Genomic DNA, 24,681 nt, shown 5'->3' with positions numbered 1-24,681 from the left:
AATTACAGCCTAACTCGTGAATGATTTTGTTTTCCTTTTGTGGAAAAAAAGAACCCTTTAAAAATCCTTGATACCAGTGCTGTAAGCATATGCGTGGTTTGACATATTTTAATGCCTTCATATTCCTGTGGGCCCTGCTCAGGTGCACCTGGGTTTAACCAGTGGGCAGTCATAGACACTGCTTGGTACGCAGACATGATGATTGAGTTTTATTGTATTGAAATACAGAGCGGAGAAACATGCAATAAAAGTACAATTTGACTGTAAGTGGTTGTCTGCTAATCTACTGTACTCTTGAGCGTCCAATTGAGCTGTCGTAATCAAGCTAATAACCAACATCTTGTCTCTATCTTCTCAGGATGCTAATCTCCGCAGTTATTAAGTTACAGTACCATGTGATACGCTGTCAACGATTTACAATATCCTCGGAAAAATATTTTCTACCTTTACAGTTTGTGATGGCTTGGTACAGAATAGTCTTGGTAATAATTTTAGATAAAAAGAAAATAGTTGGTACATATTCCTGAAGTTGAACAAATAATGTTTAAAATATTGGATAATAATAGCTTGTCTCGCTTTTTCAGAGTTTGTTTTATATTTATATTTTCAAATAAAGCTGTTTGACATTATGCAGAAGAAACAAGCAACTTTTTTAGGAGTTTAGTTTTTCCATACAGTAATTAGTTATTGAGGAAATGAAATTTGGCAGAGCTAGCCCAGTCGACTTTTACAAAATTAGATTCAATTAACTGTGTTTAGCCCTGTTAGGAACCATTAACTAAATCGAGCCCATTTATTTAATCACGCTTGTTTAGACGCATCAAACGTATTTGTAAATGATGCTCGTCGGTGACCTGAAAATAAATTCATTTCCAGAAATGATGCTTGTGACCTCTATGTGACCTTTCTCTACTACATATTTTTTTTTTTAACCAATATCAAATTCACAACATGTATGTAATATGTTCAAGAAATATGACACTACTGTATAAATTTATGTATGAAATGTTGAATTTTGATGGAGCTTTGAGATATTTGAGAATATTTCCCCAATGTTTAATAAAACCCTTCATTTTTTAATACTTTGAATGACATCCATTCCAAAAAATATTTACAGTATTTCTGTTTTAGTTTGGCTTATGGATCAAATTTATTTTACTGCAGTTACTTCAGTATCCATACATTTTTAAAACTTTTTTAAATCGTGTATATGCATAAGCTTACTGTAAGCATAAGATTTGTTGATAAACGGGCTGTTTATTGCAGTGAATGTATCGTACAGTACATTCAGATATTTCCTGCTATCGATTTTACATGATATTTCATGTAAATTTTAACCTTGTGAAAAGAAGATATCACTGATAATGGAAAATATGATAACTTGATTTAGAATATGGATCTTACAGTAGTGTTAACTGAAATATTTCATCTAATTTGTAGGTTATATAGCAATAAAGGTTGACCTTTCACTCCCTAGATGGTATTAATAAAATATTAATATAATAATGATATGGAGTGGAATAGTTAAAAGAAGAATATTCTGACACAAAAAATGTCAGAACAAAAAGAAGGAGAACTGATGAGTCTACTGATGATATTCATTTAACAATAACATTTTAAGAATATTTCTAGGAAGGCCCATGATAGCAGGAAATTTTAGCTGGCATACTCAGTGTCCGGTCTCTCTTCAAGAAAATTCCTCATTGATCGTGAAGCGTCCTGGTCGTGGTCAATTGATCCCTAAATAGTAAATAGCAAGTTTGAATTTGAAAAGAGCTTACAACATTTCTTACGTAACTTTTTATTCAACATATACGTGCTTAAGAACAAATCTGTTTGCCATTAAATCATTTAATAAGTTATAATCACGGTTGGCGACATTCTCAATGTCTAGCATGAGCCTAGATAGTTGTCTTGTTATAGATAACTTAAACTTTATGTCTGAGAGATGGTGCCTCGGGTAAAAATGCTATTCAATGTATTTCCTCTACTACATGGCGTAATGTTTTCATTTTTCTCTTTAGAAAAATAAATGTAAATTTTGAATTAAAATTTGTTAACTATTTTGTAATTTAAACTTTCAACCATCAATTTCCAGCCGCAAGCAATATATTACATTGTCAGTTTGTTTGAAATTGAACTCTTTTATTGTGAAATGTGAGCAGTTATCTTCGCTTTTCATCTACGTAAACGAAGGACTTTGATTTGTCTGTAGTTTTTTCTGAATAGTGTAATAGTTGTAATTTAGTGAAAAGATGAATTACATAAATGCTGCATCAAATATAATGTATACATAGGAATAGATTTATCTGTTACTTAATAACTTGTTTCGCAGACATTCTCCATTATAAATTCTGTTCAATGTTGCTCGTCAATTCAGTTGAGATTCAGCCAAGGCGTCTTGGTTTGTGTTTCTTAAGTGATGAAAACATTAAGTTCTCCTAATATATATCCAGTCATTTAGAATTTGGGGCCAAAGTATCCATCAGTATTTTGTCAGCTGTTTATAAAGTTAATATGATGTGAACCAGCTCTGCTTCAGTAGTCAGTCAGGAACGTGCATGTTATTATTCTCTCTGCAGAAATGGTTGTATAATATTGAGAATTTAACTGAGATTGGTAAACATTAAAAGCTTGCTTTTTCGATACTTTATACAAGCGTAATTTTCATGCATAGCTTACATGGATAAACCGAAACAGGCATCTTCCACCACTAGAGGACGCTAGATAAGTCAAGATTGGCGTTGTGTATTGGACATTATTTGTATATCATTTGTAAGTCTGTAACTATCTCCTTTTAAGAATCCATTAACTACTTTACCTTGAATTCTCATTAGTAATCTCAACTTATAGATTTTTAACAAGCCTAGTAGATTATTATTTATTTATTGAAGGATAATCTTTGGTCGTTACAGTTTGTGAAAGCGATTCAAGCCATAATTGGTTTTCAATTTGGTATTGAAACTAGAAAACTGTGAATAATTTAAGAAATACAGAACAATACTGCACAAACAAATAAATTATTAAAGATTATGTTAATATACAGTAGTTTACCTGGATAAACCGATACTAACCTATTCTCCTTGAGGCGTTTGATATAACTTGTAGAATTATTTGAACACCCCTCTCTATAAATAGTATAGTCTAAAACAATAGCTTTAGATACATATCTTCCATATTTCAAAAAAGAAATGTTAATGGTGATTTGTGAGGATGCTTGAGTATATGGGTCTTTGACTGTACCATTTATTGAGAGGGATGTTCAATGAATTTAACTTTTCAATTATTCATTCTTAAAGAAGATTAGGCTATTGTCGGTTTATCCAGATAAGCATCATTCATAGTCTACCAACTCCCGTTGGTTTTTGTATTTTCAGCTATATGACCCCACCCATTCTTTGCCTAGCACCTCTGACATATTGTATAATTAGTATTATACAGCGTGGAATTAAAATCAATAAATTTGATGCTACAAAAAGTTGCAGTGTTTTTTCAGTACATAAATATAACGCCTAGCTTGGCGACCTACGACCCTTTATTAAAATCAATGATGTCTACGTCTGTAGGCGCTTGACAAAATAGATCAATGCTTCTGGCAAGTTTAATATTCAATGTGATTTTAAAAGACATGATTTTTCAAATTGATTATGTCTCGCAATATGTATTTAGTGTGTTTTTATTTTATTTTTTATGGTATAAAATCAATTTTTTGGACAGTTAGTTGGATTCTAAAGGTTTACCTTAATTCAGGGTGGGTCTACTGTAGATAAAAATTTATATAAAACCTCAAAAAAACATCAATTATCCAGTAATAATCTTATTGAACATTATGTAAATTAGTCTACTGTATCTACACAAGGTCACATGACGTTTAGAATTATGACATAATTAAGGTAATCAAATAATAATGGCAACATGCATGTCTCATAAATTTTTAACCATTTATTTCCTCTGATAATTTCATCTTTATAGTAACAACTACAGTATACATATTTTTATCGTGCATTTTTTACTGTGTAAACTTATACTTTATTTGTAAAGTTTCTTTAATTTGTCCAAATTGTACAATGCAATGTCACATTAGTATCACATGTGACACCTGTTTTAAAGCCTACAGTATATAACATTAACTAAACATGTAATGTGATGCATGTATAACATGTACACTAACAGATAATGCCAGATGTGGAAATGAAGAGAATTAAATCAATTTAACTTAAATGTTTTATTTATTAAGTGAAACAAAATAAACATACTTTTATCAAAAAATTATAATAGAAAACTTTTAAAATACTACAATATGTATTTATTCCCTTTGGAATTATGCTTTTATGATTATTTATGGATGTTATTTATTCTTTAATATCTAATGATTAGTAGTAGCCTTATAAATCATTTAACATTCATGAAATTCCATACATTGAATTATTTCGTAACTTGAATAATTGAATTAAATATAATTTATTCATTCATAAGTAACAAGCCAGTTGTTGTGGCATCATAGAAAATATAGTACAGTTGAACATGTCAATTTCTTAAGTAGTTGTATTGTAAAATTAATGAAATAGGCCAGTCTATTTCGTGCCAACTTACATGGATAAACCAATGTTAGCCTTTTACATATATACTTGTACATACAACATGAATCCAGAAGTAATAAAAATGTATAAACTCCCTTCAAAGACAATGGTATTGTCCGTGAACATGCCAATGCATATCTCACCATATCTTTGCCTATGTCTGTTTATCCTGTTAAGCTGCACTAATTGTAATTAGACTGACTACTAACACCATTATTGGTTTGTGTGTATATTTTTGTGGTGGAAGTGGATCCTAGGCCTCCCTCTACATTTGGAAATTAGGACTGACCACCCGCAGTTTCTCAACAAACTGGAAACCCTTGGACTGGCCCGAAATATCTCACCAAAAACTGGACATCCTTAAGATGGTTTTTAATTTTCATCTGTGACCTTTAATGAAAATCTGAATTTATAATAGTTTCCTGTTGGGAAAATAGATTGTATTTCTACGTAAGTTTATATAGAAATTATAGTACGAACAAATTAACAATAAATTGGATTTTTACCAACCTAAAGGTTGAATCAATTTAAATCTTTTGAATTTATTTATCAGGAATCCAATTTGAATGCAAACAAATTATAGCAAATCCTTGCAATGATATTTTTCTAAACAAATCCTTCGGAAATGGAATTTGGATTATTGTTGTTGATCCTGCTTTAATTTTTGGTTCCGTGTTGGATTAAAACGGACAGACACGAATATACTATCATAATAATAATTGTTGACAGGTCATGGACTACAGACAGAAAATATTTGGCAATGTTCTGAGTCAACTATATATTGTATCTGGAGGCCATCTTTTATTGTATTGAATCGCAGTTTCGCAGATTCGGGATTAGGTCTGGACCTTATAGATGTACAGGTATGTGTGTAGGACAGATAGACCAGCTCCCTAACATTTATCAAAATAACTACACAAACCAACAGTATAGTGGATATAGTTTATTGTACCATTTGTTTGGCTTAACACTTCCCTGCCATCCTATAAGACCAGAGGTGAAATAACATTGATATAGGTGTGGTTGTGGACTGTCCCATTTTCAGGTAGGTTACTCAGGTAACCGGCATATACTGCTTTTTTTCTGCTGCAAATAAAAAAGAGGTAATTTATTTGCAGCAGAAACTGGCCTTAAAAATTAAACAAATATTTTTTTTCTTATATAAAGTTAATTTTGCTAATATCTGTATGAATGGACAGATTTCTGAATGAAGGTTGTCTAGCATTATTAAAACTAATCAACTCATAATTATGTCTTTGTCATGTTGTAATAGGATTAGTTTTGATTAGTAATTAGTGTTAATGATATTGGATAGAGTAGCTTTAATTACAGACCATCCAGAAACCCTCCAGAAACTGAATGTAATGCTAGAACCATGGCTATGACTCAAAAACAGGAAAGCCTACCACCATGTCTAGGTTACTGTTTTGCGGCAAAGAAAAAGGTGGAGAAATATGACTTCTTGGCAACAGTTATTGGACAGATACCAACAAATGTTAAATGTGGTTTTTAAATAATATGATTTGTTGTTTGGATGCCATAAACTATTTTTAGTTTTACTTTGACCATAAGGTAAGGTTGAGTTGATTAGTTATACAGTACCAGAAGCTTGGTTCACTCTAGAAGTTGATACCAGAAGCTTGGTTCACTCTAGAAGCTGATACCAGAAGCGTTGTTTCGCTATAGAAGTGATAGCCCATCCAATGTGTCTCTTGTGATTGGTTAGATTACTTTTTTGTCCTAGTGTGAACCGTGTCTAAAGGTAAACTTTTTTCTCGAAATAACTTCCTCGAATATCACGTATCAAGTGATGACTCAATTGTAATTTTGATTTCTCCAGAATTGACCCAGTGAGAGGAGGTGTGTTAAGTTTAGCAACTTTTATTTCTTTCCTGTATATTATGATACAAACTATATATGAGAGGGAAACTTAGAAGGGGGAAAACTTAGAAGGGTGGAGAGGGAACTTAGAAGGGGAGGAACTTAGAAGGGGAGGAACTTAGAAGGGTGGAGAGGGAACTTAGAAGGGGAGGAACTTAGAAGGGTGGAGAGGGAACTTAGAAGGGGAGGAACTTAGAAGGGGAGGAACTTAGAAGGGGAGGAACTTAGAAGGGGAGGAACTTAGAAGGGGAGGAACTTAGAAGGGGAGGAACTTAGAAGGGGAGGAACTTAGAAGGGGAGGAACTTAGAAGGAGGGGGAAGAACTTAGAAGGGGAACTTAGAAGGGAGGGGGAACTTAGAAGTGAGGGAGAACTTAGAAGGGAGGGGGAACTTAGAAGGGAGGGGGAACTTAGAAGGGAGGGAAAACTTAGAAGGGAGGGGGAACTTAGAAGGGAGGGAAAACTTAGAAGGGAGGGAAAACTTAGAAGGGGGGGAAAACTTAGAAGGGGGGGAAAACTTAGAAGGGGGAAAACTTAGAAGGGGAAAACTTAGAAGGGGGAAACTTAGAAGGGGGAAACTTAGAAGGAGAGGGAAACTTAGAAGGAGGGGGAAACTTAGAAGGGGGAAACTTAGAAGGGAAACTTAGAAGGAGGGGGAACTTAGAAGGAGGGGGTACTTAGAAGGGAAACTTAGAAGGGGGAGGGGAACCTTAGAAGGGGAAACTTAGAAGGGGAACTTCAAAGGGGGAGGGAACTTAGAAGGTTTTTTCCGTTAGTTTCACAGTAAAGTGTCCCTTTAATGTTTTCAGTTTCCTGTAAATTACAAAATGCATAATTCCTGCACTTATTAGAAAAGGTCATAGTGGGTTCACTGTAAACATAAAGTATCAACTGAACCGGTTTCATTGTTGTCGGATACCATAACATTGTTTACTTTGGGTGTTCGTATTTCGGAAGTAGCTTTAATACCTCAGAATTCATTATATTTTAACTGAATAACACTATAGAACTATTTGTTGATTTATTTATGAGGTTATTTATATAGGTGTGATGTCAGCATTTGAAATTTTATATGTTTGTTTCGTAACTGACTTTAATTTATAGTATTTATAATTATTCCACTATACCTTTTATTAGAATCCATTGCAGGCAATATAAAAGATAGGTAGATATTGTTGTTTGTTCAGTGGTCTATTTAAACATATAATATTATTATAGTACGTAGTTAATTGTTTATATAGCAATGTTTGTTATGTATCATTATCATCCTCTTTCCAAAATTAACAGGCAATGGATGTCTATGCATTATTGAAGACACTACTTGTACTGACCCCTGGTTAATTACGAGCATGTGGTTTGAGTTTTTCTGGCAATACTGTTTTGTTTTGTCTGTTTATTTGAATTAGTTGTTTTTTAAATAATGTATGTACAGAGCTTTAATGACGTTTATGTGCTATATAAATCTAGGATATTTATTGTTAATTAGTAGTTAAAAAATACAGTAGGCTGGAACCAGTATGTTTGTATATTTCTGTGCAGTGCAAATAAGGCTGTTGTGTCAGTACTATAGGAAATGTATTGAGTATTGTAATTGTATAATTGGTTCTAGACCTTAAGATCTAAACAATGTGTCTGTGACCGCACCCCACATTTCATAGGTTATAGGAATGAATGGTACCCTATTGGAAAGTGCCTATTGTCAACAGAGGACAATATGTGCTTTGTATTTCCTATTGTCTGGCATATAGGCACTTTCCAGTACCTATTGTTGAACCCAAGACAGTTATATATGGAAAGTATAATCAATCCAGTGGTAAGGTTTAAAATGTAGTGTTTTCATAGGTGGATATTTTGCAACACAGACAAAACATTAGACTAAGATCAGCACTTAATTTCACAGCTTTTAGGCCCTCCTATTTTAATATCATATAGGCTACTGGTGCTTTTGGAAATTACTGATTTTGTGTTTTGTTCATTATATTTATCGTCTAAATCACATTTTCAGATTTGTTAGTAAAACAAAACTTCCGCTGTGTAATATTGATAGTTTCGTTGTTTGTTCAGGGGCTAAGTGTTGTGTACAGTTGATCTAATATCTTAACACTTTCACTGTTTGTCACAGATACAATCTGATTACCATTAGTGCTGGAATGTTCCCTACGGGTCGACAAGGTCGTGAACATCCTGAGGGTCAAAGGTCAAATTCTTCATCGAAGAAACACCTGTGCATAGGTAATAAGATGGATGTTGTGGAAATGGGAGAAACACATTGAGTTCAACCTGCGTTCCTATGTAATATAATACGAATAGGCATAAATAACTCGGAGCGATGGTACTAAGTATTTTAGTAGTCACAGACAGGAATCGTAAATTACGTTTTTATGTACCTTATTAAGGAAATCCTGTTTCGCATCCTTTAAGTTGTCTGCTCGTAGACTGCACTAGTTTTCGTACTGAGATGCCATAGTTAGCAGAATATTGAATAAAAGAAACATCTTCTGTTTGTACAGTATGGATCATCTCGGCTTTTGCTTTTACAGGAATGTAGCGCTCTTTATAATTGATAGTAATGTTTACTGAACTTTATCTTCTGTCGCTATTTGTCATTGTTGTAAAAACATTAACAAAAGTATTTGTATCTAGTTGAAAGTAGAAATAATCAATAACCAAAACATAATGGATTTTAAAAAGAAAAAACTATGCTAGTAACTGCACAATATTTCCCTTTTCAATTAGTTAAGAACATTGAATATTTATTGGACGCTAAACAAGGCCATACCTTAACGGCACTTGCTACGTGAAAGCCTATGATAGTCAAAAAGCGATAAAATCATCAGTTGGAATCCCTTCCTGTAAAAGGGACATCTGAATAGGGATTGACCATAGTGTTATGACCCTCTAATAGAGGTGCCCTCTAACAGAGGTGTCCCCTAATAAAGTAGTAGAATTGGAATATTGTACCTATCTGAAGGTACGATGTCTGCATATCAAGCAGAAGGTTCCTGGTTTTGAATCTTAGTTTGGTCAGTTTTGTTCATTCTCAAAGATTTCCTCATCTTTACCAGTACATAAATTAATTTATTAATATCACTGGGCAGTTTAGATTGTCTATGCCAATAAATTTATATTATTATTTTACAAGTAAGGTAATACACTAGAGAATCTGAAATAAAGCCCTCTATGAATTACCTTATTGTTGCTCCTTTCCTATTTATTAATTCTCCATGTACAATGAAATGATGTTCAAATACATAGGTATAGTTTATTAAATGTAATCCAATACTGCCTTGCCAGTTCAGTTTAATATATGAATAACATATTACTGAAAAGAAAAAAAAAATGTTTGAAATTCTATCTTCAATATATGCTGCGAACAACTTGCATATTTTTGTATTATTGTTCCTTGTTGGTACATTATGAGTATTAATGTTTTTTTGAATGTTCTTGTAATCTAAGTACGTGTTCTTTGAGTTTAAATTGCTCTGGGGTTACCTTAGCAAACCTCTGGTTCAGAAATAAATCTTCTCAGTATTTAATGGAATCACTGAATCTTAACTATGTACTTCTCGTATTTGTTGATTCACGTTCCATTTCAACTCTTTTATGTAAGGTTAATGTTGTCTTGCATTTCTTGGATACGCAGTGTTATCTTTAGAATTCTTTAATATTCAATATAATATGAAACTGTTGCTATTGAAAACATGAAAGAATAGATTAAAACTTTATTTTTCAAGAATATTATCTTGCTAAACCAGTTTTTTAAAAGCTCCAAATGGTTCCAGTGTTTGATTGCTTAAACTGCAGATTCTGTGGAGCACGTTTTTAACTTCAAATATTTTTAATCACAGTCTCAATTTTTCCTCACTTCAAATTGCCCAAACAGAAGAAGATATTATTTTTTTTTACTTAATTATTTTATCTTAATTTATAAGGTACAAATACAGTACCTTGATCTATTCCCTGTTATTTTTTACTCATTTATAGCACAAAACTGTGGTATTGGTAAACCAGCAAACCTAAAAAAAAAACATAGCAAACCTCATTGAACCAGCATAAAAGTTAGTGAATTATGTAGTGTACAACTCACTTATGTATGTCAGTTTAAAAAAATATTTCTTTAAAAAAACGCTTTGACTTTTTGATGTAAAATTTTTATTTACAGTATTGTTCTTTCTTCAGAAATTATGATTTATTATCAGTTATTTTTGTTTAACAATCAGTAGTGAACAAAAATATAATACAAAATTGTATAACTTTTTAAAAAGAAATTGAATTTTTGACTTTTCCGTTTTAGATACATATTATATAAGGTACAAGACCCAATATAGCTTGATCTAGATTCTTTGACCTTTTGTGATCTACAGTGAGTATTGTCTGTTTTTATGAGCTACTTGAAATTGATATTAGTATTGATTTCTGTCTTTCTTTTATGAATTAATTATATTTTTGTGGGGTTTATTAGAGGCTAATTTAGGTCATGGACACTGATGTTTTAAGTTAACGATAGTACAGTAGTTAAATTTAGTATTTATAGGTTGTAAATTTGGTATAATTAATTTTGGAAAATCTTGAAGGTAGTGGATAGGAAATCTTTCTACAAGTAATACTGCACATACTAAGAAACTTTGTTTAAATGCAGAATGACTTTTTGAGTAGACAGCTTCATAGTCCTTTGAAAACAAAAGAATCTCTATCCAAAGTTATTCTAGAACAGTGTACAATTACGTCGATCCAAAAGTTGGGCTTTTCATGTTGTGGTCATTGATTTGACAATAATGTATATATATATTGCTCTTCTAGGAGAAAGGGCTATTGACGGTTTATCCAGGTATTTGTTATTAATTATTAACTTTAGTGGTTTATATTCCTTTATTGATTTCTTTATCTGAACTTTTCCACCAGAATGATGTTAATTGTTAAATTAACTTACATACTTATCTGTATGACATTAGTGTTTTTAGAGTGACATTGAAAACTATAGTAGTTAGTATTAGTATTTTGCAATTGGTATCGTTTTATTGATCGCTTATACAAGATACATTTGAATATATGAAAATTGATCAATTTGTATCTTCTTCAAAATGACTCAGTCTATATTCGTGACTTTCAACATGTATAAACCATTTTCATTAATTTTCTAAGCAAGTGCTCACCCAAAATGCCACATTCACCCTAAATGCCACGTTCACTTAATCCACTGAACATTTAACGCACTTTAGAATGGAACTTCCAAGTGCATAGCATTTATAAAGCTTTATACTTGATGATTTGATTTATCAGGGCTTTTATCCTCAAATGACCTTTGAACTCAGTCTTTAATGGTAGGTGTGAAATAGTGGGATTTGTAGGTCATGTGATTTGTGTGTCATGTTCTGGCACTTTAGATAATTTCTGAATGAATTGAAAATGAAAATTTAGCTTAGACTTTCGTAAAAAATTAACTCATTATACTTTTTTGTTGTTTATATGTTAATGTAACAAAGCTCTACTTTTTAAAAACTTTTTTAGTGTAAATATTATTTTAACCAGTCAAACCACTTACAGTTACACCTAAAAATGCCTGCAAAGTTTTGAACAGAAAACTTTTAATCTAATCTTCTCAATATACAATCACTTCCTACTATTTTATGTAGCTTAAAAATCTCTTTGTTTAATACCCTTTTATCACACAATTTGAGTGTTACCCTTTCCACTTAGCATGAATAGGTGTGAGCTAATGAAGCCCATAATAATAGGATTTATATGTTAAATACACATTTTAAATACTCTACCTCTAGGTGTAGTTATTTATCATTGTTTCAATATTTCCAAGCTTGAAAATGTAATCGTCCAAACTAAATCATGCTTTATTTAATTTGTATGTGTAGTAATTTAAGTCATAAATTTTAAAGTTATATTATTAGTTTACTGGGTGGTACTGGTATATGAAAATAGTATAACATATTTAATTCCAATATTTTACCAGTGTGGTCCAATCAGTCAAAAAAGACCCCCATGGATGTTGATGTATTATTAACAATTTAAAACAAGCATCAAATATGAAATTAAATAATATAATATTAATCTAATTGATCTTTGGAACATTAGGGACGTAGTCTGTCGTTTCAATTTAAAAGACTTAAGTTTGTTTTCTTTCAAAATACCATGTTTTTTGTAGAGCGCTATTATAAATAAATGTCAATTATTACTACTATATTAATTGGTAATGATAACTTTAAATATTCATTTATGCAGTTTAAATCTAGCAGAGTCCATCTATTCTGTGGACCGATAGTAGCCACAGACACAATTATATATGGCTACCATAGTTTGATAAGTAACAAATTTCTCTGTGAGTGTGATTGCCATAAAATATTATGAATAAAACACAATAGATAGAAACATATTATTATTATTATTATTTATTGCCAAAAACCAGTTACAAACAAACAAAACACAGAAACTAAGGGAGTAGGCAGGAACCTAAAAGTGAACCTAATCACTATAACAAGAGTTCAGGTTCCGTACTCCCAAAGTAACAACAATGATATAAAATAAACTATATAAAAATATTTAAAAAACAAAAAGACGAATCAACAGTGTCAATATAAAATAAACGGATAAAATACATAATAGTCGATTCAACAAAGTCAATATAAAACATAAAAATTACTTTATTATTCAACAAGCGTATTGTTACATTATAGTTTAGTAAGTATGTGTGCAGCTGAATAGTTTATTGTTTACATATAAGCTATAATACTAAGTTTAATTGCTCTATTTGGTACTATTATTACTCTCTTTGTGTATAGTATACTATGTCATGTACTATGTACTAAAGCTCATGAATTGTATTCTGGCATTATTTATACGCTCATATTTGAGAAAATGCGAGATCTGTTGTGAGATATGTATGCATTTGAACAAAATGTGAGATCGTTTTATTATGTGAGATTCATATTCAGGAAAATGTTAGATATGTTCTATGAGAATATACTATGTAATGTACTATGTACTAAAGCTTATGAATTGTATTCTGGCATTATTTATACGCTCATATTTGAGAAAATGTGAGATCTGTTGTGAGATATGTATGCATTTGAACAAAATGTGAGATCGTTTTATTATGTGAGATTCATATTCAGGAAAATGCGAGATATGTTCTATGAGAATTATATTTGGAGGAATGTGAGATCTGGTGTGAGACTTGCAAATCGAAAAAAATGTGAGATCTGTTTATGTGAGATTCATATTCAGGAAATGTGAGATCTATACTATGAGAATTATATTTGGAATAATGTGAGATCTGTTGCGAGACTTGCATTCGAAAAAATGTAAGATCTGTTTATGTGCGATTTATATTCAGGAAAATGTGAGATCTGTACTTTGAGAATTACATTTGGAAAAATGTGAGATCTGTTATAAGAATTGCATTCCAAAAAAATGTGAGATCTGTTTATGTGCGATTCATTTTCAGGAAAATGCGAGATATGTTCTGTGATAACATTTGGAAAATCCGAGATATGTTCTGTGATAATTACATTTGGAAAATGTGTGATTTGTTCCTTTACCTGTATAAAGAATTGAATTAAAAATATGTTATTGGAGATAACTAGAAAATGAAAGAATGTGCTACTTGGATTTCATGGAAGTACAGCAATTGCAAAATTAATTTAGGCAAGTAAAATTACAGAACATATGGTATGATTCACTAGCCCCGGGCATATAACGTGAACGTAATCAACTTGATTGAAATTAAATGAAAACATTTGTAGTGTTTGTACCTATGCAACACTTTGACGCGTATTCATCAAGAAAAGAGTTTTAGTAGGTATGTCGTGTGATTCCTTTGTATAAATCCATAACCGAATCATTTCTGGTGAATCACGTAAAAGCTGCCTTCACATATTTCCTCCAACGATAATTTCCATCGTAAATGTCAATCATAAATGAAATGGTGCAAATTTAAGGTTGTTGAACCTAGTACCATCTTTCGTTTTGATACTTGAATGATTTTATTGAGGTCAGAGGTCAATGATAGGTGATCTTTCAGTTTTGGTGCTAACTTCAGATTGGATGTTACACATTGATGTCTTGTCTTGCTAGGTAGTTTCTCAGATCAGAATAGAAATATTGTTTGAGAGAGAAGTATAAGTATACGGAGTAAAGTGCAATGTTTCTAGAACTACTATAAATATATTGATACAGAGAATAAATCTATACTAGTATGACACAATAAAAATGTTAACTTTACTGAACAGGACGTGCTAAAGGTATGTATGTACGGTTAACTTTCTCAATACCGTATATAATGTGTTTTTAATGGTACAAATTAATTGGGGACCTTTTGGACCTCAAGAAACGTCTGGTTTTGGAAGAGTTTACTGTTTTCAGCGAGTTTGGTATGTAGAGAGAGTATTTGCATTTGTAACAAAGAAAGTTAAAAGGGTTTTAACTATTATTTGGTAGTACTGTAGTTATTACTGTAGCTATAACTATTTAAATGCTCCTTACAATTTTCTTTGGTCGAATGCACGAAACACGATACAAAATTAATGTTGAATTGTTGAAGATGTTGTAGACTAGGCTCGTAGCCCTGAGCGAGTGCCAGTTTATTGTGCGTAAGTACTTAAATTACGTTGATGTTTATTAATATAGATCTGAGGAGTCGTTGAACGGAAGAACAAATTCTGATCAAAAATAAGAATCGTTGTCGGTAAATACGAGGATATTTAATATTAAATTGGATATATTTGCTGAATCTGGACATCTGCGCCTTGTTTAACTTTAATAATACTATTGATAAATTATTATATAATTTTATAGCCTTGAGTAAACGTTGGTGTACCTTGCTTCCTGTTGATGGCGTTCGACCTTCTTTTAATGCATAGAACATACTTCAAGTCTGGCTAGACAAACATATAATAATTCATGTTCACATAATACTATCTCGAAATCAGCCACTCCTTGTGGTTAAACTGTACATATCCTCAATGGGGATGAAAACATTTTCTAAAAAACATCACAAATCACTTTCATAATCATATAAATTGGATTGATGCTAAAAACCATTTAGATTAATTTTACGAATAATTAAACATACTAGACACACGCCTAAATTATTATTTTTCTAAAAGAAAATTAGATACTATATAATAATTCAGCTTATATAATGGACGTCAAAACAATATTAGTTATTCACTTTATACTTTATAGTGTTGAAACTATATTAAAATAACTGTAGATCTTGCACTTTCATTTGTTGTTGAAGTATCTTTACATCATCCTAAAACGTAATTATGATCTTAGAATAATAATTTACCCAAGGTTAGTTGGTAATAAATCTTCGCTTAATCAGTAACTGGTGATAAAATTTAAATTAATTCATTTTTCATTATCAAGGTAAAAACTACTTACAGTGAGTCTCTGTGATTTCTGTATACAGTAGAAGGAATGGAACACTTTTAAAACCCAAAATTTGGTGATCTCAAATTAACGATTAAAAACACACAATGGATTGAGCGTTAGAACAACATTTAACCGGTTACATATGTGCAATTTTTAGCTGCAATGCAAAATAACAGTTATTTGAATGACCTCCATTGACCTTGAGTCAAATAATGCAGTATAGTTTATACATCTGAGCGCATTGTATTTTGGTAAATTTTAACATTTAAACTGATTAAAAACAGGTTTTTAGGAGGACCAATTTGCCAGAAATGTTGTCGATATAAAAATTAGGGCAGTCAATAGGTTTTTTAGTTCAAATACTATTTGCGTATCTTTAGATTTTAAATAGTTACGTCCATAATATGTAAACAAATCTTCTGAGCCATTTTATTTATACGAGGCATAATCAGTTGATACTAAATTTAACGTGATTGATAGTGAGGTAGTGTTGCAGATGGAGGCTATAGGCAATTCAGTTTAAATAGCTTATTTAGATTATGACCAGCTCACCGGCAACTTACATCTAAATATAATTTAATCCACAATAGTTCTAAACTTGTGGTCCTTCTGAAGGATTTATCAAACTCTACAGATCAGAAATCATATAAAGGTAATATTATAATACATTAAATAAAACTAGTGCGGATGAGTTACATCATCTGAATATTTAGTAACTGCACATTTTATCTTTAAATCTAAGAAGACTTGGCATCTCTCAAGGGTAAAGGAAATCGTTGTCAACTCAACAACTTAATATTGCAAGCATTTTTGTAATATAAAATTTGAAATATTTCTAGAATCAAAATTTTATAAAACTTTACTAACACGATTCATTTCCATAAATATTAAATTTTCGTTTCTGTCGCATTTAGTTAGTTTTGACAATTTTCAATATGTACAGTTTATTTTTTTTAACAATTCTTGATTTTTATTTTCTGCATATGGAATATTAATAATTTATAGAAAGTTTGAATTCAATTCTACATCTCCTTGTATTTCATACCGGATATTAATTTTTGGTATTTTGTTTTTATGACTATATTATATGTAGGTCACATGATCTTGGGGCATTGATATGTAGATTTCAATCGTTTCTAATTTTGTAAATTTACAAAAACCACAACATTTGAAGATTATAAAGGTTGTATGAAGTAAGATTTAATTTAACGAGGATACAAAACAAATATATTAAACCGTAACGAACTAAAACAACCAATTATTCCTTTTGTGAAATGATCGAAAGTTCATTTGCTTTGACAGTCAAAGATAAACTGTTTAGATTGAGAATAAATACACGTGTATAACCGACTGCAGTTGTATTAAACCGGCGGATTCACATGAACTTATCGATGCTCCGGCCTGCTTGTCGTCGTTAACGTTGAGAAGAGATAAGCGTCTATGTATCTAGGGATAGAATCGTTCGGTCACATCAATCAGAAAACGCAATTAAGATACCATTGTCAACCAGGTGTTGGATGCCTTCACTAGTATGATATTATTACTGTGGATTAGCATTGTGATTTGGAAAATACTATTCATATCCTCGCATTATACGCATATTCAAGTTTATTGCAGTTCCATTGTCTATTAAAGGTATTGATCTCAAGACTAAATCGCATTTCTTGAAGTTTGAACTGCCTGCTTAACTTTGTAAGCAAATTTAATAAAACATGGAAGTCAAGAAATAGATGTTATTTTTAGAAGTTTACATAATAAAATACAGAAACAAGAACAATTTATCACAAATATCTTAAGGCCTTTTCACACAGAGGTGTGAGATGGTGATATTTTGGTGACAAGCCCCCACACACTGAGCTGTGAGATGGTGATATTGTGGATGCTGACTTATGTGTGAATAAAATGGTTCAAACACCAAAATACTGGTTCTGGTTAAATCCAGAGGTGCCAAAGCTTGAGCATCACAAGCTTGAGCAGCCCAGCATTTGAGGGCCCTTAGAAGTACTAAACCAGGGGCATTTTTCCCTTCCGTTACGCCATTTCTCAGGCATGGTCTTGGTGTTCAAACGCTTGCTTATCTAGTGAAGACAGTGCTGTAGCTACAAGAAATAAAGTGGGAACAATCTCTGTTCAACCCCACTGGGTTGTTGAAGGCTTCTGTTTAAAAGTGGTCAGATTGAAAGGTTACCAACCACTCTGGTGGCTATGGCCCTGGAAGTTTAACCCAACAAACAGAAACTTGAGGACAATTTTGTTCTAAAAAATGTGAATAATCTCTTGAACTCTTTTTTTACATGGACAATAGTAAAATTACCACAATATCTGTGAAGTGACTTGCTTATTACAATTCTATAAAGTATTTAACATTCTTTTGTTAAAGTTTTATTGCTTTGTGCTGGTAATATAATTTTGTTTCAACCTAACAGTTCTTCTATTAATCAATTATTACACGGTATTTGAGGTATTTTATAGTATAATAGTATAACAATTCACAATACATATTATCTGTTCATATCATCCTTTTTTCCATTCCTTTTGTGTCCATTCCTATTGTTGTTGGTGTGTGTGGGATCAGTTTGGTACGTGTCGACCTTGAATGTTTGATAAAAGCAATTTTATTTTATGCACTGTGTAATTATTCCTGATGGAAACATAGTCTATATACATCAGGTTTTCCACCCATAGACAAAGAGACTCTTTTATAATAATATTGTACTTTTCTTATTTTTTATGATTGACAATGAATTGTTACATATATTTCAAATATTTTGTATTGTTAATAATTTATCGTAGAAGATATAGTAGTATAATCAGGGAGTTGCTCCCTGCTACGATAAAAGATATTAATATTACAATATGTTGTTAGCCTTTGTTAATGAAAAATTATCAACTCTCATATTATCTGGTGGTGACTATTCATGTGATTCTTGGGCAGCAGGCCAAAGTTTTCCTCTAGAAATTCTGAACACCAAAATGATATCCTAGCCGTGCAAAATATTTATGACTCAACATCACGTTGGGTGGTTATAAATTCTTGCAAAACATTTGTAGGTAACGATTATAGGTGTTAATTGATTGTTTAATTTTGTTTAAGCATGGTGGTATTTTATACATACTGATGACCTAATTAGTCAAACTTAATTGCCAAATTTATAAATTAGTTTAGTTTAATTGCTAAATTAGTGACTTTCATCATATTAATTATACTTTGAAATCAAAGTTTAATGTTTAATTAATGTTTGAGTCCATTAATGATTATGTTCCTTAATGTTTATTAGTTATTAATGTTTGTGTTTCTTAAAATTTATCTTCATTAATGTTTATGTTCATTAATGTTTATGTTTAGTAATTCTTTTTTTTTAAAGAAATGTGAAATCTAAGGATAACTTAACATTTTGGCGCGAGAAATTCAAAAAGCTCGACAGGGGCCTTAAACACCTTTTCTTGTTGTATATCCATACTTAAGTCTATTGTTTTACACATTAAGGATGTTTTTTACCAGCACAGTGTGGACTTTTCATTACCCTGGGATAAGAATCTCAAGGTTTTCTCTATTGTGAATCATGAAAGCATTCAGTTGTATCCAATCATCCCTTTGTTCACAGTGACTGTACTCTCTTTCAAAGTGTATTAGTTGATCAAAGTTGATACGATGTGTGTTTGCTTCTGTTTAGCATGTTGCTAGCTGTACAGAGTCGTTAAATGCTGTTGCTTGGCTAAAGGCTAGTTACTTGGAAACACTTGCGATTTAGTAATTACCAGTTGTTGGAATAGTATGAATTCTAGTATTTGTCAAGTTATAGAATCTGGGTTAATGTACTGTTGAAATCTGTAAGTATATTATTACACATTAATTTTTTGTGTATTATATTTTTATCTATTTGATGCCAGATTTCCTGGGTTGTAAAAAAGTGCATAGCATACTATTGAAGTGTTCTTTATGATAATAAATGTGAGATATTTTACAAGAGTTTGATATGAACGTCTATTCTAAACTTAAGCTCTGTCTACACTATCAAACTAGTTTGACAAACAAAAATGTTGATATGCTTAAATATGGTAGTGATATGACATCATCATGTCCATAGGATGATAGTAATTTGAAAAATTAACTGAAAGTTAACTTTCGCTGGCGTTAACTCACTTACGTTGTGCCTATGTCGATGCGTTACGTCCAAATGGGAACCGGAACAAAACTTTTAAGGGTGTAGAAGATTGTAAAGTTGTTTTCTCATAATGATATGTTTTATTGGTGATCTCTAGATCTTGTTTGTTTAATATTTCTCTGGATCTAGCAGGTGATAGGGGAAATGTCATATTATTCTACCCAAAAATAGAAATGGCCTTGACTAAATAATTAGGTTAGCTCATAAAACCATGGAGGACTCTCTCCATGGTAAACCTAAAATAGTAAAACTTTTTAAAACCATTTACTTGTTGTACATGGAATGAATGTAGTGAAACAATGTGTGGATACGAGTTGGAAGATCTTGCAGTATTTGAGGTTCCAGTTTGAAAAAGAATCTTACTAGGTAGGTGAAATTGAATTGGGAAGATATTGTACCTATTTTCACAGATACACCCTCTTCTTAAATTGTACTCGGTACATCAAATAAAATGGATAAATGATGTCAAATATGTCTAGCTACACTACATATTATGGAGGAGCAATACACCTGTATAATTCTTTTATTGCTTATACTTATAGATACTTAAAACAATTCCCATACTTTGAATGGGTGTAAAATTAAGTTGTGGAGATTTTACGTAGGAGGTTGTATATTTATATACCATCACAGTAAGATTTGCATTCCACAAATGTTTTTATCAACTGGCCTCAAAATAGCAAATCTACCTTCCTAGGCTTAGTGAACCATGTAAATGATATGTAGTAAACTTCGATCCAATGGAAAATTAGCATAAAAAATTTCAGGAAAGTATAAAAAACCTATAAACATCGACACGCCAGATAATTTAAAAATGGAGATTGACAATTAAAAGGTTGTGTTGCTTTTGAAAAACTGGCTTAGAAAAGTAGTATAGGACAGAATTGAGAATTCAGTCCACCTTCCTGCTTTTTTTAAAATGGTCACTTCACTCCCTGTTTGCACAGTTTAGTTTTGAGCATACTGTATGTGGAGTGCTACCACCACAAGACACCTGTTGGTGTTCAACAGTTAGCAACTTGTATTTTACTTGGGTGAATGTATATTTCCTTCCTGTCTGGAGGCTGGTAGTCTGCTACCAGAAGATCAAGGGTGTTCCTGTAAAGAAAATTGGTTAAAATTAAATGGTGTTGTTAACATATGTTGAAAACGTCCGCAACCACATATAGTTCAACAGGAATGCATTCTGTATGGAACTTTGTTTCTCATTGAGAAGAACATACCCATATTATTTCCTATTTGTTTGTATTGTGATGTTTTTTTGTTGTTGTTCTGTTGTATCGTTTTGTTGTTATTGTTTGGCCATTGATGTTAATACAATGAAATCTTCAACTGTAACATTTTGGCATGCAGTTGGATATCAATTACAGAGAACAGCTGAAATAATGTGTCCTTTTAGCTTCTTTTTTGTTTATTAGTGTTTTATATTTAATAAGGTAGGAAGCGTATTGTTCCAATCAATTTCCTTTTAAATACTGTAGAAGTCCATACCATTGACAACTTCCTATTTTTTCAATGATTTTATACCACCTGTGTTTTGAAGGTATTGGTTAGTTGGTCTAGACTTATGTTAAGACGTTTATGTTTTTGTAGCAATGTGCATTGAGTAAAGTTAATATTCATCGCAGCCTGCAACGGTTGTTAGATTTCTTACTGTTTTGTACATTATAGGCACTGTGCCAACAGAATAATCTGTGTTTGTTATTTTTCAGAGAAGTTATATTTTCGAAAATAATTTTTGAAATGCAATTACAATTTAATTCATTACAAGTACTTAATATTAAATATATAATTATTTTTATTTTGCAGAGTGTCTGTACTTTTTCAAAATGGGAGAACATTTCTTGAAGATATTTTGGAAGGTTGCAGTCACTTTTGTTGTAATATGTCCGGCCTTATCACAAAGTTACGTCAAATATAAGGATCCTGCAGGCAATTTCTCCACATTAGTTTATGATAGTGAATCAGAAAATATATTTATCGGAGGCTTAAACAAAGTTTATAGACTTGATGCTGGTGACTTAAGACTAATAGTACAAGGAGATATTGGACCAAAATTAGATAATCCAGAATGTCAAACGCCACCCCCTGCAGAATGTGCTTTTGAACGAACATTCAGGAATAATTCCAACAAATTGTTATTACAATTTGGTGATAAAATCATCTCGTGTGGAACTGTTAATCGAGGAACTTGCGAGTTTTTGTATAGTTCTAACTTAACAAATATTGGTCAGCTGGTTAGTCCACCAGTGATAAACACAGATGGAAATAGTGTAGCGATGATTACACAGTATCCAGGTGGTGAACCAAACTTATATATTGGAACTCCAGCTGCTATTGAACCTGATTTACCGCCATTCACTACACGTTCTTTAGTAGATTTTGAGGTACAGAAAAGCATGCTGCAAAAATCACAAAAGAAAGCATCAGACAGTCATATAAGACAAGGATTTAAAATGGACTTTATACATGGATTTAATAGTAATAATGTTAACTATTATGTTGTTGTTTATGATGAGAATTACTCACAAACCACCCCTAATTACCAAACATACATTTCACATACTTGTGAATCTGATCAGACCTATAAGGTATCATATATTGAACTGCCTCTTGTTTGCAATCATAATGGCCAGAAATACATGCTTGCCCAATCAGCTTACTTGGCGAATAGGGTACCATCTGAGCCAAACACATCATCACTCATACTTGTTGTAACATTTGGAATGTCTGAGAATGGTGCAAGTTCGATTCCAGAGCGGAAATCTGCGGTTTGTGTATATTCTTTGTCGGATAAAATAGAATATTCGTTCTTGAATGCATATAAGGAATGTTCACAAGGAAATACGACATTTAAAACTGTCCAATGGGCTGGAGCTAGTCAGCATGTGTGCGAACCAAATACTTTATGGGTAAGAAATGTTCACACATGACATAATTACAGTATTACAGCTTTGTCAAAAAGACATGCGATTTAACAAAGTCATATGATTTGCAAAAAAAATGTTTTTTACTGTAGGGTGTTTGGTATGAGAAGTGGTTGCCTATCAGATTCAATACAAATAAAACTAGTTGCTTGGTGATAAATCGTTTTTGTAACAGAGCCTAAACTTTTGACCAATTTACAATTTTGAAAACAAAGTAAATTGCCTGTCAGACATGTATACAACTTGTCTCAAGCATAAAACCAGTGTTACTGTATAAAGGATCAACAAAAACTGTATTTGATTCTAATTTGGTACAAAAAAAATATCAAGCAGAAACCAGATTTTTCGAAGTATCTGTCTGTCATTTAAGTTTTATGTAACCAGAAACGTTTAAATTAATTTTTTTAGGAACAAATTCTAGTAGACGAACAAGTGCCCTATTGCCATTACCTTGAGCAGATTCCAGACCTTGGGGGTAATGCCCCGATTGTAGCAGATGCTATTTATCAGGAGGATGACACACTGTTCACATCGGTCACGTTTCAATACGTAGACGAGGTACAGGAAAGTGTGATATTCCTAGGAGATGACAAAGGTGATCTTGTGAAGGTAAAGTTTTTGGAATATTTTACATTGGTTTCTATAGGTGTGAACTACAGTATGTCCTCCAACGTTGTTACCAGCCTCATCACAGGAGCCCAGAGTGTGCAAAGATAAGAATTTTTCAAGTACAAAATTCAATCTACAACATTATACACATGGCAAAGGTGCAGCACCGTGAGGATTGCCATGAGTGCTTCTAAAGCTTGGTTCCCACTAGAACGTAACGCAAGGATGTAAATGCAACGCAAGCGTTTCAACCAATGACAAGCGAAGGTTTAGACAGTTAGCAATCAGAAGCGAATAAGCCATCGCTTGTGATTGGTCAATTCACTTGCGTTGCGTTGCGTCGCTAGTGGGAACCACACTTAAGCACTACCGTGACAAATTGGCTCTCCATACTACTGTACACCTTAAAAGTAAAACAATAAATACAAAATATATAAAATTGCAAAATATTAACAAAACTGAAAATCACAAGAAAATTATTTACAGTTAAAAATGTTTATGCGTACATCAAATTAAAGCTGCCTGATCAAAGACCGGAGAACTGTCACAAGTATGTAAAAATTAAATAAAGAATTTTCTCTTTATAATTTCTATTTGTGTAAACATTTGTTGATTTATAGAATTGTTTTATTAAATTGATTTATTTAATTTCTTATAGCTACGATTAAATTCATTGACATCTGCTCAGAAGTACGAGACGAAAACAATAGACGCCGGCAGTGCAGTTATAAGAAATGGCCTGATGTTGAGCAAAGATAACGATTCAATATACGTTACAACCAAACAACAAGTAAGTTTTGATTTGTTTATTATATACCATAATTTTTCAAATGTACAATCTTGTTTATTTTCCTTTATGCCTTCTAGTTGAGTTTATAGGACTTAAAGTGTGTTTACAAATTTAGCAAGACTTCGGAGGCCAGAGCTGACCAAGCAAATTTAAGGTGTACACACTGGTCTTGGGGGTTGTATAGTGACCATCCAGATAAACAAAGGGTTTTATGCAAATTAGTTAAGTTAGGTTTATGCAATCTTTTCTTCAATGATTTTACAGTACCAGCAGTATGTTTCATGTGCAAGTTTACAATCTAGGACGAGGCATCACCACATGCAGTAGGCAAGGTTTAGGGTA

The 24,681-nt window shown here is 32.0% G+C and overlaps 1 protein-coding gene across 1 annotated transcript in view; it reads left to right on the top strand.

Moving 5' to 3' along the window:
- LOC140058984 (plexin-A4-like) overlaps positions 1–24,681 on the top strand; it is a 106,680-nt gene that overhangs the window by 13,362 nt on the left and 68,637 nt on the right. Inside the window, exons 2-4 of the mRNA XM_072104776.1 lie at positions 21,823–22,925; positions 23,349–23,549; positions 24,208–24,339. Of these exons, the coding sequence (XP_071960877.1) occupies positions 21,843–22,925; positions 23,349–23,549; positions 24,208–24,339 (1,416 nt within the window). The 5' untranslated portion in view covers positions 21,823–21,842. The remainder of the gene's footprint in view (positions 1–21,822; positions 22,926–23,348; positions 23,550–24,207; positions 24,340–24,681) is intronic.

This window comes from Antedon mediterranea, chromosome 9, assembly GCF_964355755.1.
Source record: "Antedon mediterranea chromosome 9, ecAntMedi1.1, whole genome shotgun sequence".
Taxonomy (NCBI): domain Eukaryota; kingdom Metazoa; phylum Echinodermata; class Crinoidea; order Comatulida; family Antedonidae; genus Antedon; species Antedon mediterranea.
Note: the sequence above shows the minus strand (reverse complement) of the source record. Positions and strands in the feature narration are given on the sequence as shown.